General features: G+C 36.1%; 1 protein-coding gene across 1 annotated transcript; it reads left to right on the plus strand.

The window, feature by feature from the left end:
- The first annotated feature begins 10,132 nt into the window (after positions 1–10,132).
- LOC131077615 (transcription factor bHLH25) lies at positions 10,133–13,418 on the plus strand. The gene is made up of 5 exons (XM_058015144.2): positions 10,133–10,349; positions 11,037–11,106; positions 11,312–11,983; positions 12,086–12,487; positions 12,832–13,418. The coding sequence occupies exons 2-5, from the start codon at positions 11,071–11,073 to the stop codon at positions 12,904–12,906; spliced, it is 1,185 nt and encodes a 394-aa protein (XP_057871127.1). The 5' UTR covers positions 10,133–10,349; positions 11,037–11,070; the 3' UTR covers positions 12,907–13,418.
- Positions 13,419–26,594: the final 13,176 nt, after the last annotated feature.

A 26,594-nucleotide genomic window follows, 5' to 3' on the forward strand; every position in this document is an offset into this window, starting at 1 on the left:
GTACCCATGCAACACTAGAAGGCTCATGTGCAACTGATCTTTTCTGTCCTCTTTATGCCTGCTTAGGTAATCTTTCTTGCAACATCTCATGAGGATGTTTCCTCATGAATGATCTGGTGTTCCTTCCTCTTTGCATTATACTTGTTTTCCTTAAAATGAATTATGCTTATTCAAGAGCACTGGTTACTTTATGTTAGAGTCACCACCCAAAAAAAATATGGGAGAATAAGAAAACAAGCTTTGACAAATCACTTACAAGGGATTAGATAACAAAAAGATTTTCAGAGAAAGAGAAATAACACAAATGAGGGATAACACGACCTGCTACAAAGACCAAACACACATAAATTTAAACAAAATCTCAAAGCTAACATAAGAATCAATCCATAACATAGATTCACACTATGACTCTCCCTAGAAGAGTCGCCACTTTCGTTGTTCTCAAATTCTGATTCCCCCTATCCTCTCTATAAGAAAATTTGATAACTCTATTTGCATATGAAGAGGACAACAAGAAAATAGAATTCTAGAATAACATATAACAAGGTTTCAGCAAACCCTTCTACACTTTGAACTTATCCTAAGCTCGGGTGGGTATACCTTTTGTGAATACTTTCACACTTTTAAATTGAGATCCACAGTAAACCAATGCTAAAAACCTATGGACTTCATCACCTCAATGAAACTGAAACATTAAAGAAAACTTATGCTCATTTTCAATCTTGATCCCAAGAAAGATAGAAAGAATTCCACAACTAATATCAGTGCCTTATCTAGGCTACAGAGTCACCCAAATTATGCAAGGGTTCCAAATCTGAACATTCTCATACATTTCATCACTTCGGCTTTCATTAACCCTATACATTCCTGACATATATATAAGTTTTTTCCCTTTAAAGACTAAAATTGTTTATCAAATTCAAAGTAAGAAAACCATTGATTTACTAACAGAGATATTTCACGCATCTTTAATTCCTCTCCTAAAGACAAAAGCCAAAAACATATCTATAAAATTGCCTTGCAATCCATGTTCAATTGAATAACCCTAAATTATTCAAATGAAACCAACAAACTAATGAATGCACACCAGAAGACAACGAAGATTTAGGCCTGAAAAGCTTTGATCTGTATATTAATATTCATTTTGAAAAAATATTACATAACTCAAGGTAATTTTGAAATAACTAGAAAACACTAGATATATCTCAGCAAAGTTTCTTTACAAGTTCTTGTGATGTCTTTTTTTCTAAGTCCTGGTATCCTTTTATAATAATATGAATGCAAACAAGCTTTAGACTTCCCTAGGAAAAAGTTGTTACAAACATTTTCATTCGTAACAGCTTTGAAGTTTGTTATTCCGCTGCAACATCTTCTAACTATTCTTGAACCTCTTCTTCTTGCACTGCATACTTGTTTTTCCATTCTTGAAACACGTCATCACCGAGCCAAGAGAAGTTAACCATTTTCTTCTTCAATTTATTTAACCTTTTCCATGTGACTCTTAATTTCCTAACCTCTATCTCCAAAAAACCATAATATGACTTCACTTTCTCAATTTCCTCAATTGTCTTAATAAACAAAGATGTGTCATCTGTAATAATGACCTCATTTACCCGTTGAAACAAGTTATATCCTAACTCATCAAGCCATGCCTTTTCATCTTTCAGCTGACTTGGACCATAAAAACCCCTAGGAAATAATTCATATTTATGATTAGCATATTCTCTTCTATACAAGTTGGCTTTTCTCTTTACACCAACCCTTTCTTCTGCTAACCTGGTCATCCCTTTTACTAATTCACAAGTGGATTTGATATTGGCATCAGCCTCTGCCTCTTCATGAGATGAACACATAAGTTCCAACTCCACTTCCCTAGGCATCCACTTATTCAAAATTGGCTCCAGGAGTAGCCTTATCTTCTTTCAAATCAGTAAAAATATTCAAAATTCTTTTCATATAAATGTATACAATAGAGACTCCAGAGACTGTTTGAATTTTTCCATTTAATCTTGTATGGTTTCAGTTGCTTGAAAACCAGAGGTCATAGGAGAAGGGGGAAATTCAATGATGGGACTGGTGGGTGGAGGTCTTGCTGGAGAAGAGGCAATCATTAGTGTGGAGGATTCACCTTTCTGATATTGCCCTACTAGCTGATTCTGCAACTTGGCAATGATGTTGTCCCTGGTGGCTATTTCCCCTTTGGCCTCATTATAGGCCTTTAAAATTGTCTCTAGTTTTATCTAGAGATCAGCCTTCTCCTTAGCTTCCTTCTCAGCTACTGCCACACTGAATTTTGTTGTTTCTAGAACCGTGCTGGCAGCTTCCACCACTCTTGTGTCCTACACTCTCTTCACAATCATACCACCAAGGTAGCTAGACTCTGAAGTGTCCTTTCTCCTTCTGCTCTCATCCCTTCTTAGGGACCACATGACCAAAGCAATGTTGTCCTTGCTGAATGTCACTTCTTCCATGGGCTTGGTTTCTTTCCTTACTGCTTCAAGCACTAAGGCATTTGCTATGTCCCACTTAGGAAGAACTGGCATGCCAGATTTTGCTACCATTTCTCTCCCCTACTCAAGAGTAATGGTTTTGAATTCTACCACCATTTCTTGTTTCACTTCCTCCTCCATTGTAGTTGCATCTTTATGAGGTTGTTCATTCTTCTTCTTCTCACATCTTGCTTTGAATTGTTCAATATGTTGCCTCCAAACAAATTGCATAAATGATCCTGTTGTAACAACATTATTAGCAGCCAAAAACTCTTCACTGGATTGTTTGATGGCAGGGTTTAACTCCTTTCCTTTAAAATCATCTGTAGTCAAGTTCATCTTAGCACTCGGTGGCTCTTCAGGCATTCCCTCTTGTGTTTGCTCATAAATGTAGGCAATCTCCCCGAGACTTCCTAGTTTCAACAATTGCTTAGCCGTTGCCTATTCATCTCCCACATGGATTGGGGATTGGGATGGAGAGTATAAAGGCTCCCTAGTTTGTATCTCTTTTCCCACCCTTTGCCTTTTAGGGGAATCTTGAATTTCAACCACATCTTCTATTGGTATTTTTCCTTTTGAAGTGGAAGACTCACCTTTGACTGGCACTAGCACACTGTACTTTGGCCTTTTATGCATCACATATTCACCTAGAGGGATGGCCTTAGCAAAGGCAGGCTTGGCTAGAACCAGCTTAGCCTTTTCGAGATCATTTCTCATTATAGATTCCCTCTTCTCCTTTAAGGTTTGCATCAAGTCTTCAAAATAAAGAATAAAAAATTTAGTTTTTTCCTCAAAGGGAGTAAAACTAGACAAAGGGTCATAACCAATATCAAATTAGTGGATAAAATCAAGAGCCCTTTTGTATGCTATCCACTTGTCTTTCCTCAATTCCTTCTCATCTAGATTGAATTCATTTCTGATCAGATCCTCAAGAAAATGAAACTGATGTGGTCTACCTTTACATACGACCCTCTTTCCAAACATACCATTAAAAAAATTTTTCAGGGTCAGCAAACCTTGACACTGTAGTAGACAACCTGTAGGGTTGAAAGAAATCATCAAAATGTTTCCAACCACCCTTGGTGATTACAAATTGATGTGCAATGGTGACAGTTGGGAAAATGGTCCCTTTCCCCCTATTTGTTAATTTTGCCTCTTGCACACCCCCAATTTGCCTCAGGACCTCTGCAATCCCTATCTTCAATGGAACTTGATAGGGGAGCAAATATGGAGTACCTTTGAAACCATAAATTTTGAACACAGTAGAGACAGGGTATAAATATATATCACCCCAATTATGCACAATCTTGATACCCTCAGTAAATTCTTTAAACCTAAGGAATTATAAAAGAGCCTTAGGGATCCTAGGGTTTTGTGGGCACAAGCGGATCCTAATCCTAGATGCAAAACATCTATCAAACTTCAAGTAACTTGCATCCTCTCTATCCCAAGACAAAATTATGCTCCACAATTGCACAGGCATCTCTTCACCATCCTTCTCCTTAACCAAGTTCATTTCACTAGAAAAATAATCAGCACCTTTAAATAAAAACATATGCATAAGAAGAGAATACCACCCAAAAGGTTTGTCTACCTTAGCATTTTTTATCCCTACCATCCCTGCATGAATTGCATTGGTGAGATAAGGTGCAAAATCAAAAGTTACTGCCAGAGAGGGGTTCAAAATCTATGCTAACATGAGCATATAATGGGTTGGCATGGCTGTTTCAACATCTTCCCCAAAAATCTGACATAGGGACCAATACATCCCTTTAGCCCTCAAAGTGAAAAGATTCAGAGAGAAAGGTTCCATGGTACTAGGGTCTACAACAGTTAGTTCTCCTATTTTGACAAAAAATCTTTCAAAAGGTCATTCCTGAGGTGATCTGCACATTGTAAACCTGTGCAAGTGTATCAAAATTGACAGGCTCTAGATAATTCGACACCTCACTGAGTCTGAACACTTTCCTAAATTCATCATCATTTATCTCAATCAATGACCCCCCATTTACATTTCTCATACATTTAGCAACAAGGTCATAGTTATTTGCAATCTGGGTTAACAAGTCCACATCCATGAAAACCCCAGGGACTATGAGCTTTCCCACATCTAACTCCCATATACTATTCATTGGAGCAAGGGAATGTCTCTGACCAAATCCCACTTTGAAAAGTCCCAGAGCTGATATCCCTATCTGTGAATCCCTCAACAAGTTCCCCTTGTCATACAAACTATCACCAATTCTCAGTCAGGGGGCCTTGGGCACTAGTTCTTTCATTTTAGCAGTGGTATTAGTGGACATAGTTAATTGTTCTAGAAAGTCATCACATATGGCTCTCTCTTGGTAATTTACTTTCCCTGTGAAATCTCTTCGTGGTGCCATCTTGAAATTACAGCTACTTCAACTAAAAAACTTAAGGAAACCTTTGAGAAAATAAAACAACTAGTGGTATCAATTCGAACTGTAACTATCAAGCAATGTGTAGAACTTACTTGTTGCCTGAAGAAATTCACTCTGCGCAATGGTTCCTCTGCAAAACTCTTTGAAATGATGCTAAAATTCAATTGATGTGAAGCTTAATATGGCAACTGAGCATTGAGTTGAAACATTAAGCCACATGCTTCAGCAATCAATTTGCAATTGAATTCAAAAATTGGCTCCAACGGACCACAACGAAAATTCTAAGTGTCCTGGCTTTTTGGTGTTTCGCAAAGGTTAAAAACCTCACATCTTTGCCATGCGAAACAACGTCGTCCACCGAACCCTAAAGAACATGCACGTTCTTTACCTTACCTGGGTCATCCCGCTTAGAAACAGGCCCCACCTTCCTTTTGTTGTTTCGTGAGGCATAAATCTCATGCATCTCTTCCATGCAAAATAGCGCTGCCCGTTGGATCTTCTTCCATTCGCTCAATCTTTACTCTCCATGGTGATCGCTAGTCTTTTAACTAACCGCATGAAACCGTCACCGCTAATGGTTTTCTTTGTTTCACAGAGGTTAATCACCTTGCATCTTTGGGTTGTGAAATAACACTCATTGTTGGATCACTTGTGAGATGTGTAGCCTTTAACATCCTTTATCCTTCAAAGTGGGCCCTTCACGCAGAATCCACTTGCCTTATTGATTTCCGGCAAATAGCTCCTACATGTCAGCCATTCATTTATTCAAGAACTCCATCGGACTCCACATCTGAACTGCCACATGTTTTACTTAGCCATGAATTTCATCACCATCACCGCTCAATCGTAGTGGGCCCTTCACGATCCTTTGGAGCCACGTGTCCTACCGACAGATCACCTTCTGCACCAGCTAGACATCCAACTGTATTGCCACATCATCCACCACATAGTCGCCAGCTTATTTTCGCCACTTCGCAAAGAGTAAACTTCGTGTTGCTACTGGCTTGGAATCAATGTGGGCCGTTGGATCTTCTAGGACATAATCGTCCGTTAGCCTTCCTTGTGATCACTTTACCCAGGCCCGCCACCTTTTTGCCACTTCGCGAAGGGTAAGCTTCGCACATCTTCCCTTCGCAAGATCACGCACACCGTCAGATCAGCTAGAACTTGCACGATCTTTAAGAAGCTCGACAAAGAAATAAAACTTAGGGGAAGGCATAAAAATAAAACATATTTAAGGACCTGCCTAAGGAAAATGTAAAAAGGGGGGACCTCTTTTCACGATGAAGTGATCCTTCCACTTAATTGGAAAAAGTAACACAAAAATAGAACACATGGACCTAAGAGAGAAAAGGGTAAATTGCAGAACCTAAAACCCTTAAACCAAAAAACCCTCAGAGGCAGAAGTGAAGTACAAAGCATAATTTTGCAGATTATAATGGACAAGAGAACAAAATCACCCAATAGACAAAATAGTGACAACATGTTCTCTTATATATTAAGGTTTTGAATGTAGATGTAGTATGAGATCATTTTTGTGAGGGGTTATACCACCAAAAATTGTCTAAACTTTTACTTCTTTCTCCTATGAAGGGTTGAGCTTTCTATTATTTAATATAACTATTTTTTTATTGTGAATATATTTGTTTGAGATATGGAGGTTGGGTTTTTTCTCAAAATGATTTTTCCAAGGTAGACATTTTATTATGTAGCACTAAATTTTTTATATGTGTTTCTTTCCCAAATTATTTGATCATATTGCTTATGTGCTTCTCTTCTCTTTGATTAGTGTAGGAATCATTTTTACTATCTTCTTCCTTGCATATGGTATAAGAGTTTAGTAAACTTTATTTCCTAGATGATAGGAAAATGATATTTTGGAACAATCTTAGTTTCAATGAGATGCACATGCTCATAATAGACATTTTTTATTTTAAGAAAGATGACAAGTACGTCATAGTTGGATATGAAAAGGTTTAATGGAAAAATAATTAAGCTATCAAGAGATTAAAATGGAGGACTTGTTATAGATCAAGATCTAGGGTATGTAGTTTCCAAATATGATTATGTGAATGGTCGAAAAGGCAATATTAAATTAGAAATCTATAAGTTGAATTTTGTATTTTTCTTTATTTAAATTTTTTAATACTTAGGAATGTTGCAAAAGAACCCACTTCAAAATCTCTTTATAAGAAGGGGACAATTATACCAAGATAAATCACTAATGGACAATTGTTTCTCTATGAAAGAAGTTGTATACTTTGAGGATGGGTATGGGGAGTTATTTGTTAGGCATCTAAATTAATTTAACACCATTGTGGGCTAGTTACATTGGTGACATGATGGAAGATTTGTTGGAGATTGTTGTTAATGTGCAGCAAATATGTGCTTAAGTGGTATCTGAGCGATGTTTTGTCATTGATGTCAATATATTTGTTTGTCTGTGACAATGTTGCAGTGAGTTCTGTTGGTTGGTTTGTTCAACTTGTTGATGATTAGAGTTTGCAGATTAAAGGGTTTGTAGATGATTATTTCAGATGATTCAGTGCAATTTTCAGAGGTCCGAATGAGCTATGGTTATTTGTGTTGTGACTGGTTAATCTGTTGTTTAGTGATGGAAGTGTGTTAGTATTTTGATATGCATTGCTCCATATTGTAATATATTGATCTTTGGATTTGGAGATGTATTTGGGAAGTTCTAGTGTGTTGTCAATTCAAGTGGTTCATGGTTTTGGTTCTCTGCAAGTGATTTTTCCAGGTTGATAGTTGTTGCAGTTAGTGTTCTTGAAGTTCGGTGTAGAGATGTTGACGATTCTAGTAATTTGAGTTTTTGCGGATGTTGTGGTGGTAATTCATGATGCTTGTGGATGTTTCTAGATCGTGTGTCTTTTGTGCTGGTGGTCTGCATTGATCGTTGTGTGTGTAATTGATGATTCTCTTATGTTCGGTGGTGTTCTTCATGTTTTGGCCAACCAGATGCTTGTAGCATGTTGCGGATGTTTGATGCATAATTCTTGGAGGTGTTTCACATTTGAGACATGTGATATGGGTCTATGCTATGTCTTAACCGACATTGCTTAGTCCACATATGATATTATAGCGTGTGTGATTATATTTTTTGTAATTAGATGATATGTGTTAGCCAACCTTGTTGATCTTTTCAAGGTTGATGTTATGTATAAATAAATGTAATATCTTTGTAATATCTTGAGTGCTATGGATGAGTGTATGTGTGAATAGTGTATTGATCTTTCAGAGGCAGAGAAGAAGTGTGAAGAGTGAAGAATGAAGTTGTTTTGTGCTTAACCAGAACTATAACCAGGCATAAGGATATGTTATTTTATCAGTTCATGATCTTTCGGATGTGATCTGTATCTGTTTGCAAAATAGTGAGTCTTACCAGGGTTGTAGCCCTTTCTGTGTTTTGAGTAGTGAGCTCTAGGTAGTGTGCCTAAATGCATGTGCATTCCCCATTGTAATATTTCATATATTTCTAACAGAGTATCATCATATTGTGGGTAGGTTCCCACCGTGGTTTTTTCCTTGACCAAGTTTTCCACGTCAAAGATATTGGTGTTATGTGTGTTCATGATGTGTTGTTGATTTATGTGTTCATGTTTAATAATCAGATATGAGAATAATTTTAATTTGTATGAGTTTTTGGGACAGCTAATTCACCCCTCCTCCCCCTGCTCTCAGTTGTCTTCCTAGAACTAGACCTATTTAATCAAGATTAGGATTTATGCTTGACTTTGATCTATTCTTTAGCAAATTAGAGACACGATCTAATGACAACCATTAGAAGTACAACTTAAAATATTTTGGTTGATGAAGTAGTGGTTACTCTTCTCTCAAAGGAGATGAGGTGAAAGGATTTTGAATATGAAAAGAATTATTCATATATGGCCAAATAAAAAAGATACGAAAGAAGAAATAAAGCATATCTGAATCTTAGTAGAAGATCTACATCTCTTAGATAATCCAAGTGAAATGTTGGGACTATGGTAAGAAAGATCATATCAAAAAGGATTATACAAAGAAGATAAATGAATCAATCAAATGATGATTTTGAATCTAAGGCTTCTCTAGATAAATCAAATGCATTCATTGTAGCTCACAATACACATGCATGCAAGGATACACATGCATGCAAGGATAAATAGACTATCAACTTTTGTGTCTTTTTCCTTGTGTTTTCACATTGTGAGAAGTTTGATGGTGGAAAGGTCTACTTTGGAAACAACTATTTTTTTGGTATAGTTCTAAATGTTTTAGTTAAGAACAAATTCTCGAATTGGAGGATCAAAAAGGTTTTAGAGTTTTACACATCTTAGGTAAATGACACAAAAACTAATATCTATTAGGAAGATAAATGATGGGAATTTACGAGAAGTCTTCAACAATCACAGATATAAGATAGTTGGTGGGGAGATATGGTCCTAACAACATGAGTTTAATTTGAATAACTTATAAAAAATATTAAAATGAATAACTTCAAAAAATTCTACAATTCACCTTACAAATATAATCTAAACTTTACACTTAAAAATTCAAAAATAAAATTGTTTTAAGCCATTCATTATAAACTAATAAAAGTCGTCTTAAAAATCTAAAATCAAATCTCATAAAATTATTACACAAATTAAACAATCATAAATTAATTTTGTGAACAATATAAATACACATTTGATGTATGGAATAGGTCACGGATCCGACCCACGACCCCCACCTACTACTCTTGTCACCTAGCAACTTTTATGTTTATGTAATGTTTTGTCTATTGAAACCTCGTATTGTGGAGTGATCTTATACCACCTACCTACTACTACTTTTTAATATGGGTACTTTTATTCTCTTTTAAATAGAAATACCCACACTAATTCCTTAAAAAACACATGTTATATTCTCAATTTCACATAATTGATAGATAGAGTCAAGTATCCATTAAGATAATAAGCATGTTGTTCAATGGTTATACAAAAGCAAGTGCGCAAAACACATTTGACATGTGATGATAAAGAGAGCGGCGCGTACTGTGTAAAATGAAACCCTAATTTAACGAGTTAAAATGTACGGTTTCACATAGATTACTTGAGGTTAATGCGGTCACCAACTGTCACTTTCAATCCAGCCCATCATACCTGGAAGTTGGTCTGCGTTCATATTTCAGAGAATAGCGTGTCCACATGAAACATGATATTAAATTCTCTCTTGCTCGCTTTTATCTGGACCAGAAGGGTTTGAAACTTTGGACCAAAAACTTGGTTTTTTTGTTGAATTGGCTGCTCCTTCAATTCGTCTCTTGACCTTTTATTTAGTGTGTTCTTCGGTGTTTGTTGATAACCGTGGCAGATGCGTGTTAAGCTTTGTTCAAATAGGGATCCAAAGGATGGGATCCACACATAAGCTTAACGCCATTTTCTGATTGCAGCAGCTTCACCATTCTCATAAAATCCTTGTGAGTTTCAACCCATTTCTATCTCTATCCGGTTATGCATAGAGCTTCAATTTCATTTTCAGGTCATAAGAAAGAATTGGAGTATAAAAGTCGTTGTTTTAGCTATGTTTTGTGCTTGCTAGAAATTTTAGCTGGTGGGGATTCTTTTGAGGTTTCCAAATGAATTCAGGCAGCCAGACAGATCGATTATCATGGATAGTATCTAGATAATCTCCAATTCCTGTTCTGCTTTGTTTCATCTTGTTGTAGATTTTTTTATGTTTTTTTACATTTTGATGATCGATCATATAATGTCATGATGAATTATACAATATGATCCGAAACATTGATGAAAAACATTCAAAAAATCAAATTTTGAAAAAAAAAAAAAAATTGTTTTCTATTGTAAGATTTTTAAAATTTTTTTTCTTCTTCATCTTGTGATTTTTTTGTCGAGCATGGCGTGCGTTGTGGGAATCTGGTTTGATGGCATAATGTAAATCAACGCTTGACAATGGTATTTTATCATCAATACAACTGTCCCCGTTATGGCTGCCTGTGAATACATATATTAAAGTCTAAAATACGCATCATAAAGTCAACCAACCAATTGAGTTTCCAGCTGCCCACAACTATTACTTTTTTTTTTAAGTCAATGAATAAGACATTTTGTGGGCTTAGACGATGAGATTGTAATTTTCCTTGCAGCTTCACCGACGTGAGCAGGGAGAATTCTCAAGAGATGGAAATGTCATCTGCTCAATGGTGGTCAGAGCTGGTACAGATTCTCTCTCATAATTCTAGTTTGTTCATAAGAAATTTGTATTGGTTTCATATTGAGAAAATTGTATTGGTTTAATGTTGATGTTGGTTCTGTGAAAAAAAAATGGTATCGATTTAATGTTGATTTTGGTATGAACCGGATATTTGTAATCGATATCATTATTGAAATGAGAAATTATTTGGATTATTGTTTGTTGCAGGGCATGGATGATCCGCTGCAAGTAATGCAGAACAACAGCAATGTATATGACCCAACTGCAGAACAGCTTGCAGCTCTAATGGGGTACCAGAACAATAATAATAATAACTTGGGTCTGGAAACTGCTTGCTATCACAACAACAATATAAAGCTTCCTCAATTGGGAGTCAGGACAAGGCCCTGTGAAGGAAGTTCTTATTACGAAAGGCCTTCAAAACAGATGAAAACAATCAGTTGGGATTCCAATTCGTCTCATGGGCATGGACAGCCACAGTTTTCAAGCAAGGTTTCCACAGCTCCATCTGTTTATGTGCCCAATTGCCAACAGATTAATTCCCCACTGGAGAATTACATAACAAGCATGTTGAAGTTCCAAGATGAATCTAACTATACTGATAACAGCAATAACTACAGTAATTTCAATGCAGCCCCAAACACACCCACCATTAATGGCGAAATCGTGGTGGAGAGTTGCATATCAGATATTACTAATTCTGTGGACAACTCTGGATTTAACATTTCACCCTCCTCTGCCAAGATGTTTAAGCAGAATCAGGGGAAAAAGCAGGTATCGAGTAACACTCATGATCACATCATGGCTGAGAGGAAGCGGAGGGAGAAACTTAGCCAGAGATTCATCGCTCTCTCTGCCATTGTTCCTGGCCTCAAGAAGGTAACATCAATAATTTCATCCTTAGAATCCAATTCAAAGTTTCAATTATGTGCTATAAAAGTTATGGTTTTTGGGTGGTTCATAATTTTGGTTTTATGACAGATGGATAAGGCCTCTGTTCTGGGGGATGCAATAAAGTATGTGAAGCAGTTGCAGGAGAAGGTGAAGGTAATGGAGGAAAAAGCTCCCAAGAAAACAGTGCAGTCCGTGGTGTATGTAAAGAAGGCCAAGCTGGTTTCGAATCCCGAGGACGACAAACTGTCTTCAACTTCTTCCTCTTCTAATTCTTCCTCTGCCGTGGAAGATGGTACAGAAGGTGTGTTGATACCTGAAATCGAGGCTCGTCAAGTGAACAAAAACATTCTAATTCGAATCCATTGCGAGAAGAGAAAAGGGCTTCTGGTAAAGTCCCTTGCAGAGCTTGAAAGGCTTGACCTCACTATCATGAATGCCAGCATTCTATCTTTCACAGAGACAACCCTAGACTTGACTTTCACTGTTCAGGTAACATAGCATATAAAACACATGAAATTTACAATGCCATTGTGATCTCTGACATGTTTCAGTCAATTAAATATAAGTTTTGACAGTTTCTAGATTCAATTGTGTGATCAATTTTTTTCATCAAACGTTTGGATCATCTTTTATGATCCATCATCATCATGACACATGATCTGAAATATTGATAAAAAAAATTGATCACACAATTAAATCTAAAAACCATCAACAATTTTCAATCTTTTCTCTTTCTCATTACTTCAACTGTCTAACTCAAAGAAAATAAATCTCAATTGGGTGTTTCCATCTGCATTAAATTAACTGACCCAATTCGTTCTATTTGTTTTCAGATGGAAGAAGCCTGTGATTTGAGTGTGGCTGAAATAGTGAAGGCTTTGCAGGCTCTCTTCAATAACATGACTTAGAAATGTGACAGTGGCGTGTTCATTAAAAGAAAGCAACAATAAAACCTTTAGTGTTTGATGTATTTAGATAGGAGTGAACATTATTTTTCTTTTTTAAGATTACCTGTGAAATCTTTTTATCAGATTCATGTCATTCATGTACAAAATTGTTTGCAGCAGCCATTTGTTTCAGAGGGCATTTTTTTACAGGGCCTCAGTAGCCTTGTTTCATCCCTCTGTTTTTAGTAATGCTGCTCACACAATGGGCTGTTTTTGGGATTGACATCCTTGTTCAATCAATGTGGCCTACAATGTAATGATATTATGAATCTGGTGGGTAGACACCATCTCTCTTGGATTTAGACAAGCTTTTTCCCAGAATTATCTGGTTCTTTGGCTTAGTTGACCTTCACTTGTATGAATCTTGTCAGAGATAAATGCAAACGGATCATTACCGTTTACTACTTGTCTGAGCAGACATGATTGTAATCAAATTTATTATTAAATTTGTTATAGTATTTATAGTTATGACTTTTCTGTGTTAAAGTAAGCGTTTTTTTTTTAATTATCTAATTTAATTTTCATTGTCTAATAAATTTATTTTCTTATTATAACTTCTACATCATTTACATTATATAATGATTAATTTTTAAAATTTTATATTCTTGAAGAATAATAGTACAACAAATTTCATAAGTTTTGAGTAAGAAAAGCATCACATTTTAATAATACATATTAAATGTTCATATCAATGTATGTTGGGAGAAGGTGTTGGTTGCCATTTGTGTATAGTATTATATGTTGATTTATAGTGCCATTTTTATTTCTCAACACACATTATTTTATGGATATCTCGTAAATCACTAGTACACAATAAAAAGAGGTGTAAATCTACATTTTTACTTTTGACAGAGAGTATAAGGCTAAGGTCATGGATTCAAAGTATAATACACCATTAAAGTTGTGCAAATGTCCAAAGATTTAAGGTGCAGATCTAATCCATAGGTCATCTTGTACAATATTTTTGACATGAAATTTGTGTCCCTCATTAACAAATGGTGCTACACTAACTATAGTGTCTAGAAACAATCTCACTCGTCACAATCGTAGCCTAGACAAAGCAATATATTAACTTTGTTGCAAGCAACTCAATTACTAGTATAAAAATCAAATCAAATCAAATCCAAAGCCACGTGTATTTTAACACATGAAATTAAAGCAACTATTTAAATTAAGCTTTTCTTACATATATATTTACTTAAAAATATTCCTCATTTCCATATATTTATTCAAGGTGTACAAAAACTGAACTATAAATGATCTTTCCCTTATTTCATCTTTGGCGCTCTTCTATTTTTCCTAACATTAAAAACCTACACATAAAGACAAACCCCTGGGGCAATGGCCCACCCCTCATCTTCATTCAATCTTCTTTTCCCTTGCATGGATTTTCCTTCTCCCCTCACAAATGAGCATAAAACTCAAAATCTATATGAATGGTCTCTACCTCTCTCTCTCTATGTGGGAATTTTATCTCATATAATTGTGATCTCTTTACATGGACTTTACTACTCATTTTCTCCTAGAGTGCCTCTTTTTTGCCCTAAAATTTCTCAAAAATTGGGTATATGTACTTGCCTACCTATACTATGTGCCAAGATTATTGTCAAAAATATTGCACATACCTATTTCTCTCACTCATTCCATCCTCATATGTTGTTCATAAATGTGCTTACGAGTTGGCCAAACAACATTTTTAAAGTGAAACAAAGGTCAATTTTTTTTATTTCAAAATCATGGGCACAAGGGATGTGTGGTGTTGCAAATTATAACCAATTACAATTTCACACTCTTTTTGGGCCCTTTCTTTAGTGTGCCTCCTCTTAGGTCATTTTGAGTATGTTTTGACCTTATCTCATCCAAATTATCATCATATGCTCATGAAGTGACCAGATCCTATATCATCAACCTATGCACTCTGTAACCACCTTTAATTTGCCCTATTTTGGCTGGACAATGGCACCTATCACCTTAGTTCCTCCAAAAGGTGCCCAAATTTGAACACGTTGGAGTGTCGATTCCTACCATTTGTGATCTAATCTTGATATTTTGATATGATCATTGGGAGTTGGCCTAAATGTGAAAATGCCTTGAGAACCCTATATAAAGGCATCATTTATAGTTCATTTTATCAATCTAGTCACTTTCATTCAAGAGAAAATCTAAGTACAAGGAGCATCAAGCTACAACAAATTATCTTCAAGTATGTTTTCCTAATGGATTTTGCTATGACTTACCATGTTATTGCATCAACACTTAGAGGACTTGTCGAAAGAGCATTGCATTACCAACATTATCAATCCTAATATATAATCTTGTTAATTCAACATTTCATTTCGATTCAACCTCTACCTTACCTAGAGGAAGCTCTTATTTTCATTATAATAGTTGTTTTGGATGTGGAAACACCAACACAAGGTTTGATTTAGGCAAGTCCCTATATAGCACACCATTTTCTTTCTCTCTATGTGCAAGTTATAGATTCGACAACAAAACGTTGTAGGTTTGTGCAAAGTAGATAGAGACATAGTTTCAAACTTTGAACATGCAACAACTCTAGAACTAATATAGTTGGCACCATAGTCTAACAATATTTCACTAAATTTCAGAGAGAGTGATCTATAGAACATCCTAATCCAAAATTTGAAGCCTCATTCGATAAGGACACCTATAGGTCTAGGGCACCTATCTCCATAGTCTAACACTTTCAAATTCAAATTTCAAAGATAGGTTCCTTTCTATATCTCATTTCTAGATTTGAGTTTACATTTTGATTTACTATTTTGTATCTATTTATGTTGATTACTATCTATCTTGCATTATTTTACCTAGTCATTACACATTCACACTAAATCAAACACAAAAAGAGCTAAGAATGGTACATAGTGTCTTTTGGAAGATAAATGGTGTCTTTTGGAAGATTTGAGTTATGTTGTCATTGGTGTCAAACTTGTTCGTAGTCTAAATGTCTTATTGGTTTGGATGTGGTCTGGTCTTTTATCTTGTCTTTAATGTCAAACTTGTTGGTCTAGATATGGTCTAGTCTGGATACAATCTTGTGTTGTGCAAACTATTGTTGTTAATAGTTGGTGACAAGTGAGTTATTATTCAGTCATACAAGTGGGTATGTGCAGGATCATGTTGGGCCATAACAAGCCCTTAAGTGGCAATGAAATTTCAAAAAAATAGCTAGGCCACTAGACATAAAAATTTGAATAATTTATGAACATTATTTTTTAAAAATATGTAAAAATAGAATCTGTAAAAAATTTGATGAAAATTTGAAATCTCCCCCCTACCCTCCCCTCTCTCTCTCTCTCTCTCTCTCTCTCTCTCTCTCTCTCTCTCTCTCTCTCTCTCTCTCTCTCTCTCTCTCTCTCTCTCTCTCTCTCTCAAATGAAGGTCCATGGTTTCTCAAATGTGTTCTCTTGGTTTCAACCCAATGACTGAAAAATTCAAGTTTCATATTTGGGTTCGAATGCCTAGGTTACCCTTGGGATTTTGGAATGAAAAGGTTTTCATGATTAATACTAACTCTTTTGGATAATTTTTTGCTACTAATAAGATCACTAAATTTATAAGGAGGTTGTTATTTGCTAGATTTTGTGTGTGTGCACAAAAACAGGAAGCTCCCCACTCATATTATTTTTCTTCAAATTTTGGTACTTGGCTGTAGTAAATAGACAATGAAGACTCCTTTATAATATATCATTTGTGTGCTAGAGTGGGTCATGCTTCCAGAACTTGCATGAAGAATAAAAACAACACTCGGTTTGGAAGAAGGATTTACCAAATTCTAAAATAGATATCCTTATCCCCCCTCAAGAGGTTTAGAAAGTACATATTAAAGTTAAACCTCAAATGAAATGTTTGACGACAAACTCCTCAAATAATGATTTGGGGTTGTTTAATGGTTATGTCAGTGATTCTATGATTCCTTGTGTAACATGTCATTGATTCTATACTTTAAAGAAAATAGATTACTACTTATATTAAGATTAAACTTGAGCATTTCAAAATAAAACATAACTACTTCAACCGAAATTGAAATCTAACTAATTCCTCTTCAGTATAATAAGAATCTAACTTATTCATTTGAAAGGAAGTTAATATTTTATTGAACAATAATTTGCAACATATATCATTATGCTACTTAATATGAAAAACAAATCAATATGATACCTTTCATTTTCAAAGGAAGAGATAAAATTTTAGAGATTACAAATCATTTAGCTTTCCAACTAGAACTTTATGTAGCAAGCCTCAACATAGTCTGGAAGAGGAATAACATCATCAAGGGATTTTCCACCTAATCATGCACTTGGCAGTCTCTTGCACCCCTTCCAATTGGAAGTAACCTGACCCTTCACGAGGGTACAAACTAAGCACTAGATCTAGTTTCCATCTTGCCATCTGAGCCTGGTGTTCAGAACCTACACACATCTAGTTGGTCACACACTATAGATACCTTTTAACTAGTATGACCATCTAACTAGTAGGTGTTTCTAGTTCATGTGAATTGACAGTCACTTGCATAAAGTAGCACCACCTTGGCCAAGGTTTTAACATTGCAAGCACATTTAACGCATTGTCAATATTCACCACCCTTGCTCAACTTCTACAAACTAGAACTTTCAATTGACTCCTTGGATACATAACATTTGGGTATAGCTAACCTACTAATTCTTAAATCATTATTTACATACTTGTCTAAAATATATTATCATTAACAATTTACAACAACCTTCATAGGATAGTAATTTTCACTCAAGCCCAACTGACTCATTGGTTACTAACACCATCCAACCAACTACTCAATGTCTACTAACAATAATGGTCGTGAACATCCATAATAGGATAATAACATACACTCGAGCCCCACTGACTCACCATATATATATATATATATATATATATATATATATATATATATATATATATATATATATATATATATATAACAGGAAGGTTCAACAATAATCCTAATCCTAAACTTGAACCCTAACCATGATATAAATGTTAACCTCAACCTTAATCTTAAGCCCTAACCCTAACCCTAACCCTAACCATAACCGTAACCATGATGCAAACCCTAACCTTAACCTTAATCTTAAGCCCTCATCCTAAACATGATTTAAACCATCGCCTTGACTGTGATGTAAATTCTAACCCTAAGCATAACCCTAATCATGATGTTAACATTGACCCTAACCTTAACCCTAACCCTATGTAACTAGCATGCATCCTGGCTCCCATGGTGTAAACCCTAACATTAGCCATAATCCTAACCATAACCCTAAACCCTAATCACAATCCTAACCTTAGCCTTAATGCTAATGCTAGCCTAACCCGATTCTGCTACGAAATCACTAGGTTAGCCCTCAACTACGGGTGGGTGGATATGGTTGAGATAATCCTAAACCCTAATCACAATCCTAACCTTAACCCTAACCCTAAATTTAACCCTAATAATTAACCTTAACCCTAAACATAAATTTAATCCTAATAATAAAAATAGTCTAAATAGATATATAAAATTTCATATTTCTTTACATAATAATATAATAATATTATAATATAATTATTTTAATAAAAATATACTATGTTATATTGATTTATTTTACGTTTTCCATGTTGCATGGTGCCACTACCACTATAATATATACCTTAAATTTTAATTTAATCTATATAAAGTACGCCAAGAGAAATCCTTCTCGAGGCGCCTATTTTTAATCAATTTTAGACCCTAAAGTAAAATAGGTGCCTCAAGAAGGATATCTCTTGGCGTACTTTATATAGATTAAATTAAAATTTTTAAGGTATATATGCTAGTTACTAACACCATCCAGCCAATTGCTCAATGTGTACTAACAATAACAGTCGTGAACGACCATAATAGGATAATAACATACACTCGAGCCCAACTGACTCACCATATATATATATATATATATATATATATATATAACAAGCGAAGGAGTTTGTTTGTGGATGTAGATGCAGATGTTACTCTGGCCGAGTTTGGAGATATTCAGTTGTCTATTCCTGGTTAGGATGAGTTGTTGCACGAAATTCTCATCCCCTCAGACTGTCATCAACTCTCTCCTTTTTCTTTATCAGGTTTCTAAATCTTGGGTTTTTTGGCCTCAATAATTTCTATGTCATACTTACTCTTGTTATTGTCTAGTTATCTTCTTTAATGTTATTTTATGGAGACAATTTCATTTCTAAGACATTTTAAGATTGACATACATAAGTTTTTATATTTAGAGCAGTACATTGTTTAGTATGTCATTGTTTGGATCATTTGAGGGTTGTGTTGATAAAATAAGGAGTGGAACCATTCATGGGTGAAAACATTATCCACATGATTATGTTCCTATTATGCAAATCACATGTCTATAACAACTTATTAAAAGAAAAGAGATTAAGTAATAGATGTTTATATACACATGGATTAAATAGACCTATAAATTCAAGGGATTTTATTATTAGTGGAATGTATTTGAAACGTGAAATAATTTGTCAATGCAATATCCTTTTCTAATTTCTTCTAAGATACTCTTTTTTTAATGTTTTGGTAAAGGATTGTATGAATAATCATGATTAATCTTTGAACTAAATTGTATGGTTCCCAAAATTATAAGTAAAAGTGTGAGCACATTTAGAATGATAAATTGATATTCTTCATTAATTTCTCACAAAAATTGCTACATTTAGTATTTGACATAAATATAATAACAATATACATAATTTATAATTTTTTTATCCTTTACATTCAAATTGAAGCTAAAAATACAAAATACACATTTAAATTTTGAAAAAGTTGGGAATCTTTCTTAAATATATTATATTCTAATCTTCCTTCACTTCAACTAGCTTCACTTTTATGACTTTTATCTGTTTGTAATAAATCCAATTTGAACTCAATATTTATAGCCATGATTCTTAAATGTGTTATTGTAAGGAAGCATATATACTAAGAAAGATGAAGTTATTTGTCAGCTAGTTGTTACACGTTTGTAAGAATTTCGCTAAACCTTGAGTTGTGCAACAATAGATGGATAAAATAAGATATATGTCCAATTTAATATCTTAACATTTGTAACAGAGTATTAATATGTGATATGCGTCTAACTAATTCCACTTAGGAACTCAACATGATGTCTTAAGAAAAGGGCTATGACTCAAATTCCTCCTAGCATCATCAACAAGACACTAAAAAATTAACTAAAACATTGTCACATACAAGAGACAATAAGTTATATAAATTTAAATAGCTCTATTGCATCCCTCTCTAAAAAATATAGAAATTGAAAATAATAATACTAAATTTTGTGCTACTTGTTTATGGTGAAAAGTGGAAACACCAATATTGAAAGACTAAACAAATTCAACCACAAAACCCTAGCCTAACAACAACAAAGATCCACCATAACATATGAACATTACCTAAGACAATGCAAATCCAATAAAATCACAAAGATTATACCATCACATGTCCAATAGGGTTTGAATCTCCATTCTTCCTATCTCCATTGATCTTGCTTGATATATTTGCTCTCAGATTTTATATGTGCACAAGAGCTTAACAAAGAACAAAAATGTGGTTGCAAGTAGACTTGATCACATATGAAAGTTTGGATGCTAGAGTAGTCGAGGGTTGATAATGAAGGAAGCATCTCCTTATATAGAAGACGTTATAAGAAATGGAGGGATAAGATTGAGAGGTGTAAAAGATAAATGGTCGGCTAAGATTAGAGGGTAGGTAGAGAAAATAAGAAAATAATGAGAGGGTAGGTAGTGTAGGAATTAAGAGATGAATGACATGTGTCATGGGTAGAAAAGGTTAATGAATTAATTAAATAAAGATTTATTTAATTAATAGAGGAAGTGGGATCAATTAAATAAATAACATATTTATTTAATTTAGGAAAAGGATAATTTAAATAAATAAAGGTATTTATTTAAATGAGAAATAAGGATAGAAGAGGATAAATGAATTAATTAAATAAATAAAGATTCATTTAATTAATAGAAGAATTAGGCTTAAAATAATTAAATAAATAAAAATATTTATTTAATTAGACAAGACAATTTTAGGTGTCTACATTTTGCCCCTCTTTTTGACAATGCAACTTGTCACATTGTTTCAAAGAAGATAAGATGAACTGATACAAAGTTGCCCCAAGATGGGAATGATATACCCCCTTGAGAGATTGGATGAAAATGTCTACAAAGATCACAGACGGTCTCTCGATAAGAAAGAAAGGGTAGAATGGACTGGCCGAATAGGATAGAGTAACAAAGTCACGGGATAAAGAAGCCTGACTCGGGAGACTAGGGCTAGGGTAGTCTATAAGATAGACTACGAGGGAAAACATCCTCATTGTCATCCACACATCCAAGAGATCAGAGTGTGGAGAGAGTAGAGAGTAGTCAACAGCGATGGCATTGGTGCATAGATTTGATCGCGTTCGTCGATATCAGAGGCCAGTAGATGCAGGAGAGCTGATAAGTATCGCAAAACCTCATTGTACTTTGTTGCATTAATTGTTGTCATAAATGCATGCTAGGTAGGTAATAAATGCACTTTAGGTAGGTCTAGAAAAAAAAGTCAAGCGGCAAGTTTGTGTCATGAATGCGCATTTATGTCTTCAAGGTCAAATCGATAGTTCTATGATAAACATACATTGTTGATTGGATAAGCTGCTGAGAGGATACACTCAAGCAGGTCCTCTAGGGAAGACTAGGATAACAAATAGGGCTAGGATTGATAATTTTGTGATAGAACATACGTTGCCAATCAAGAAACTACTCAAGAGGATACACTCAAGTAGAGCCCTAGGATAGGATAGATCAAGGCACTTTGTGATGAAAATGGAGTACCATAAGAAATTGACAATTCTGTGATAGAACATACGTTGTTGATTGGATAACATGCTGAGAGGATACACTCAAACAAGTCCTCTAGGGAAGACTAGGATAGCAGATAGGGCTAGGATTGACAATTCTGTGATAGAACATACATTGGCAATCAGGAAACTACTCAAGAGGATACACTTAAGTAGAGGCCCTAGGATAGGATCAAAGTAGCACTTTGTGATCAATAGCGAATGCTACTAGGATAAAAAAGTAGTACTTTGTGATGAACAGGGAGTACTAAAAAGAGCAACACTTTGTGATGAACATGGAATGCTACTAGGATAGAAAGCAGTACTTTGTGATGAACAGGGAGTACTAAAAAAGAGCAGCACTTTGTGATGAACGGGGAATGCCACTAGGATAGAAAGCAGTACTTTGTGATGAACAGGGAGTACTACAAAGAGCAACACTTTGTGATGAATAGGGAATGCCACTAGGATAGAAAGTAGTACTTTGTGATGAACAAGGAGCACCACTAGGATAGAAAGCAACACTTTGTGATGAATAGGGAGTGCCACTAGGATAGAAAGCAATACTTTGTGATGAACAGGGAGTGTTACTAGGATTGACACAGTTGATTTTCTTGACTGCAGGATGACCTACCTATGCTGGAGTCACGAGAGAGATTCTCATCGACTTAGAGTTTACGACTAGAGCTGACACTTGAGGATGGAGCAATGGTTGAGGCTATGGGCTTGCGACATATTCTATATGTGCCTAAGTTTTGGGCAAACACGGGATTGTTGACTGTGCTAGCTGAGAGATGGCACTCAAAGACTTGTACTTTTCATTTATCGATGGGTGAGATGACAATCACCTTAGAGGATGTGTATAGGATACTATGGATATCGATCATTCGGGAGTTGGTTCCTTACGATCGAGACAGAGATAGGGATGCACTGAGATGATTATTTCAGGATCCAGAACTGGAGATGAGAGCTGGACACGTGGCTTGGGATACAATGACATAAATAGGATTAGCGCTACTAGCAATGTTGGCAGGAGTGATCAATGAATTCCTCTATCCGGATAGGGCAACACAAGGGTTGGTTGTGGGATGGGGGAGTACACTAGAGATATTGGTGACAAAGCACACCAGGTTTGCATGGAGATTGTGTTTGTTGGCACACCTGTATTATGAGATGCATCAGTTTGTGTATCACGGGTCAACAGGATTGGGATGCGGGGTGACATTACTGCAGGTATGGGCATATGAGCATCTGTCGGTTACACGACCAATCCACTTCAAAGGCAGAGGACATGGGAACAACTATGTTCACTTATATGATATGATTATGTCGCAGCCACAGATTGGGAGACTGGAGTACTAGTGTCAGGTGATTGATGAGATAGACAGTGTGGTATGGAGGCCGTACCAAGACTGTGAGGAGTGTGAGGATGATGCAGTGGAGCTGCCATATGTATTCAGGAGCAGGTATCTGATTGTTCGAACACCGTATGTTATTGAGAGGCAGTTGGTAGATAGGGTGGGTAAGCAGTTCGACAAGATACAATGGATGCCACGGGGGTCAGGGATGTATGCGCAGACAGTGAGAGATCAGATGCACTTGGGTCTATTATTGTCTTATGATCAGCCAGTGACACAGCTAGTAGAGATGATTCCCTTGCCTTGGGATATGTGGGCAGATATAGAGGATGCATGGATGGATGCAGAGTGTACTGCATATTGGGTAGAGCATACTGCATATTGGGCAGAGCATCCGTTTCCATGGCTGACGGATCCAGGGGAGCCGATAGATGGAGACGGTGGAGGTGATGAAGATGATGATGGAGATGGTGGAGGTAGAGGCTGACAGAGGAGGTAGGGTGCAGTAGTAGAGAGGAGAGTGGCTCCGAGGAGAGAGGGTGGAGAGGAGAGACAGGCTCACATAGTGAGGGGTAGAGGTGGATTGCCTTTACAAGTGCTAGCAGCACAGGTTCCCAGACAGGTACAGAGCCAGGGACAGGGATAGGAGTAGTCACAGGGATAGGGACAAGGTGAGGGGGGAGAGGAGGAGGATGAGTTACTAACTTTGAGGGAGATCTACCAGGGAAAGGTAGATGAGATCCAGGATTTGGAGAGGGAGACAACTAGGCTCAGGAGATAGTTGAGGGATACTGAGCGGGAGAGGGATCAGGCTATCTAGTGCTACATAGAGGCTGAGACAACACTGAGGGTAGGGAGGCAGGCAACAGAGGACACAGGGGCCGGATACGCCTATGTTCTGCGGGTAAGGGAGGAGATAGGATACTGGAGAGACCTATACTATGGAGTGGTGCCACTAGAGCAGCGGGCTAGGAGCTTTTGTAGACCATCGCGGACTACGACGACCACTGGAGGGAGAGATAAGAGGTAGGTGTCTAGCAGTGGGGTCATGGGTCCTCCACCACCACTATATAGAAGGGACAAGAGAGATGATCCCGGGGTAGGTCCTTCCAAGGCTCAGACTCCGTCGAGGCCAGCTGGCTCCGAGGGAGGGAGTTCATCATAGCCTTAGAGGGCTCCCTATGTATCAATTTTGTACCATTTTATATGATGACACCTTCGGGTGATTGTAGCCATATGATTTTGACATCATTGTATCATGACACTTATATATATATATATATATATATATATATATATATATATATATATATATATATATATATATATATATATATATATATATATATATATATATATATATATGAGATGATTCCTCCTTTCAAGAGCTATATGCATGTGTACCTATGTGATGCTTCTATATGTTTTATGATGTGGATGCAAATATGTATATGATGAAATGCAATGTTTTTGTTCTTTTATGTTTTAATATGTTATGTATATGCAAATGTGAATGTATGAAATGCAAATGAATAGGATAATGCAACTAACTATTTACATGATGAGAATGTAAAATGTGCTAATATGTGTTGTGTGCAAGATGTGATGCAATTGTGATATCTATATGTATGTATGAAATATGAATATGTGGTAATGTAGGTGCAAACTACATGAAATGCAGATATATTTGGTGTGTCATTATACTCAGTCATGTGATAGAAGACTACATGGACTCAAGAAGGACGATGGAGGTCAATCAAGAAAGGGGGATTAAAGATAGAAGATATGAAAGTGAAAGAGCTTCTTGTGCTATTATCATCATTGAGCTTTATTATGGCAAATAGGTTATGACAATCCAGATATATGTTCAACCTAGAAAGTCATTGTACCCATTTGCATGGAGATAAGACAGTCGCAAACAAGGAATGCCCCATTTCACACTAGAATCACCATGTCCTCATATCCTTGGACAAGTCATAGCATTACTAAGAGACAATCCACAGACAACAAAGAAAAATAGGTGACGATACCCCATCCTCGCCCCTCTAGTCAAAGACATCCTAGAGATAGAATCTCTAGTCAGAGACATCTTGGAAAAGCTAAAAGACATGTCACCAAAAAGATAAAATCAAAAGAAAGCCAAGACTCGACACCAACATCCACTGTAGTCCTCAAGTTTAGTGCCTCTTGTCACTTGTATAAGTCTTATTTGATTGTGGTCACAATGTTTACTTCAACAAAAGGATAGATAGCATTGAACCATAATGTTGTCCGAGTCTGTTGAAAGATTTGATTTGTTGAAGCCCATTGTTGCTACTATGTCTCATTTGACACAGACTGAATCCATGAAACTAATACTTTATTGCGGAGAAAACAAAACTTTATTGCGGATTGGCAATGCAAATTCTTCTTTATTGTGGATTGTGCGCGGATAGACTGAAGAAGACTGGAAGAAACTATACTCCTCAGAACGTGTGATGCTCCCAGTTCCACACCCATCACTAGACTTAGGATTTGCCTTAGCCAAAGATAGGAGCTGATTTATTATGGATGGAAAGGTTGTGAGGTTGTGCAAAGTGATGAGATGAAAGTGAATCATGAAGGAGGGAGGAGCAATGTCTCTACGCATGGCGCCGGTGACCCAGTTTTCACCATGGTACTTGCCCAGGGCACCATTGAAGTGATTTTCACCGTTGGACGAAATGTTTTTCTTTAATTTATTTATTTATTTTTTGTGTCACAAGGTGCCTATTTTCTAGGTTTTCACCAAGTAACGATTTTTTATTTTTATGATTTTTCTTTTTTTTTTTGTATTTTTTATTTTTTCAATTTTTTTGTATTTTGTGAATTAGGATATTCTGCAGAGCTATGTGTAAAACCTGTGAAGGTGCATGCTATTGATAGGATCCTCCAAAGGTTCACCATCTGGAGTTGAGAGCTGATATGCACCGGATCCATAGGTTGTTGAAATGATATAAGGGCCAAGCCAATTTGGTTCGAATCTGCCCTTCTTCTCTCTGTCTTGCTGATTTTTAGGATTTTCTCTCAGAACTAAGTCACCTACCTCAAATGTGTGAGGCTTGACTTTATGATTGTAACCGTGACTCATTCATTGTTGATAAGCCTTGAGATGATTAAAAGCAGTTTGTCTTCGTTCATCCAATAGTTCTAGTTCCTGTAAGCGAGAGACCCTGTAGTCTTCATCACTGATAATGTTTTGGAAAGAGACTCGTAAAGAGGGTAACTCGACCTCAATAGGCAAGATAGCTTCAGCTTCGTAGACAAGTGAATAAGATGTGGCTCTTGTAGGTGTGCGGACGCTTGTGCAGTAAGCCCAAAGTGCGGGATTAAGTTGGATATGCCAATTGCGGCCAACATCATCGATTGTCTTTTTTAG

Source organism: Cryptomeria japonica, chromosome 6 (assembly GCF_030272615.1).
Source record: "Cryptomeria japonica chromosome 6, Sugi_1.0, whole genome shotgun sequence".
Taxonomy (NCBI): Eukaryota; Viridiplantae; Streptophyta; class Pinopsida; order Cupressales; family Cupressaceae; genus Cryptomeria; species Cryptomeria japonica.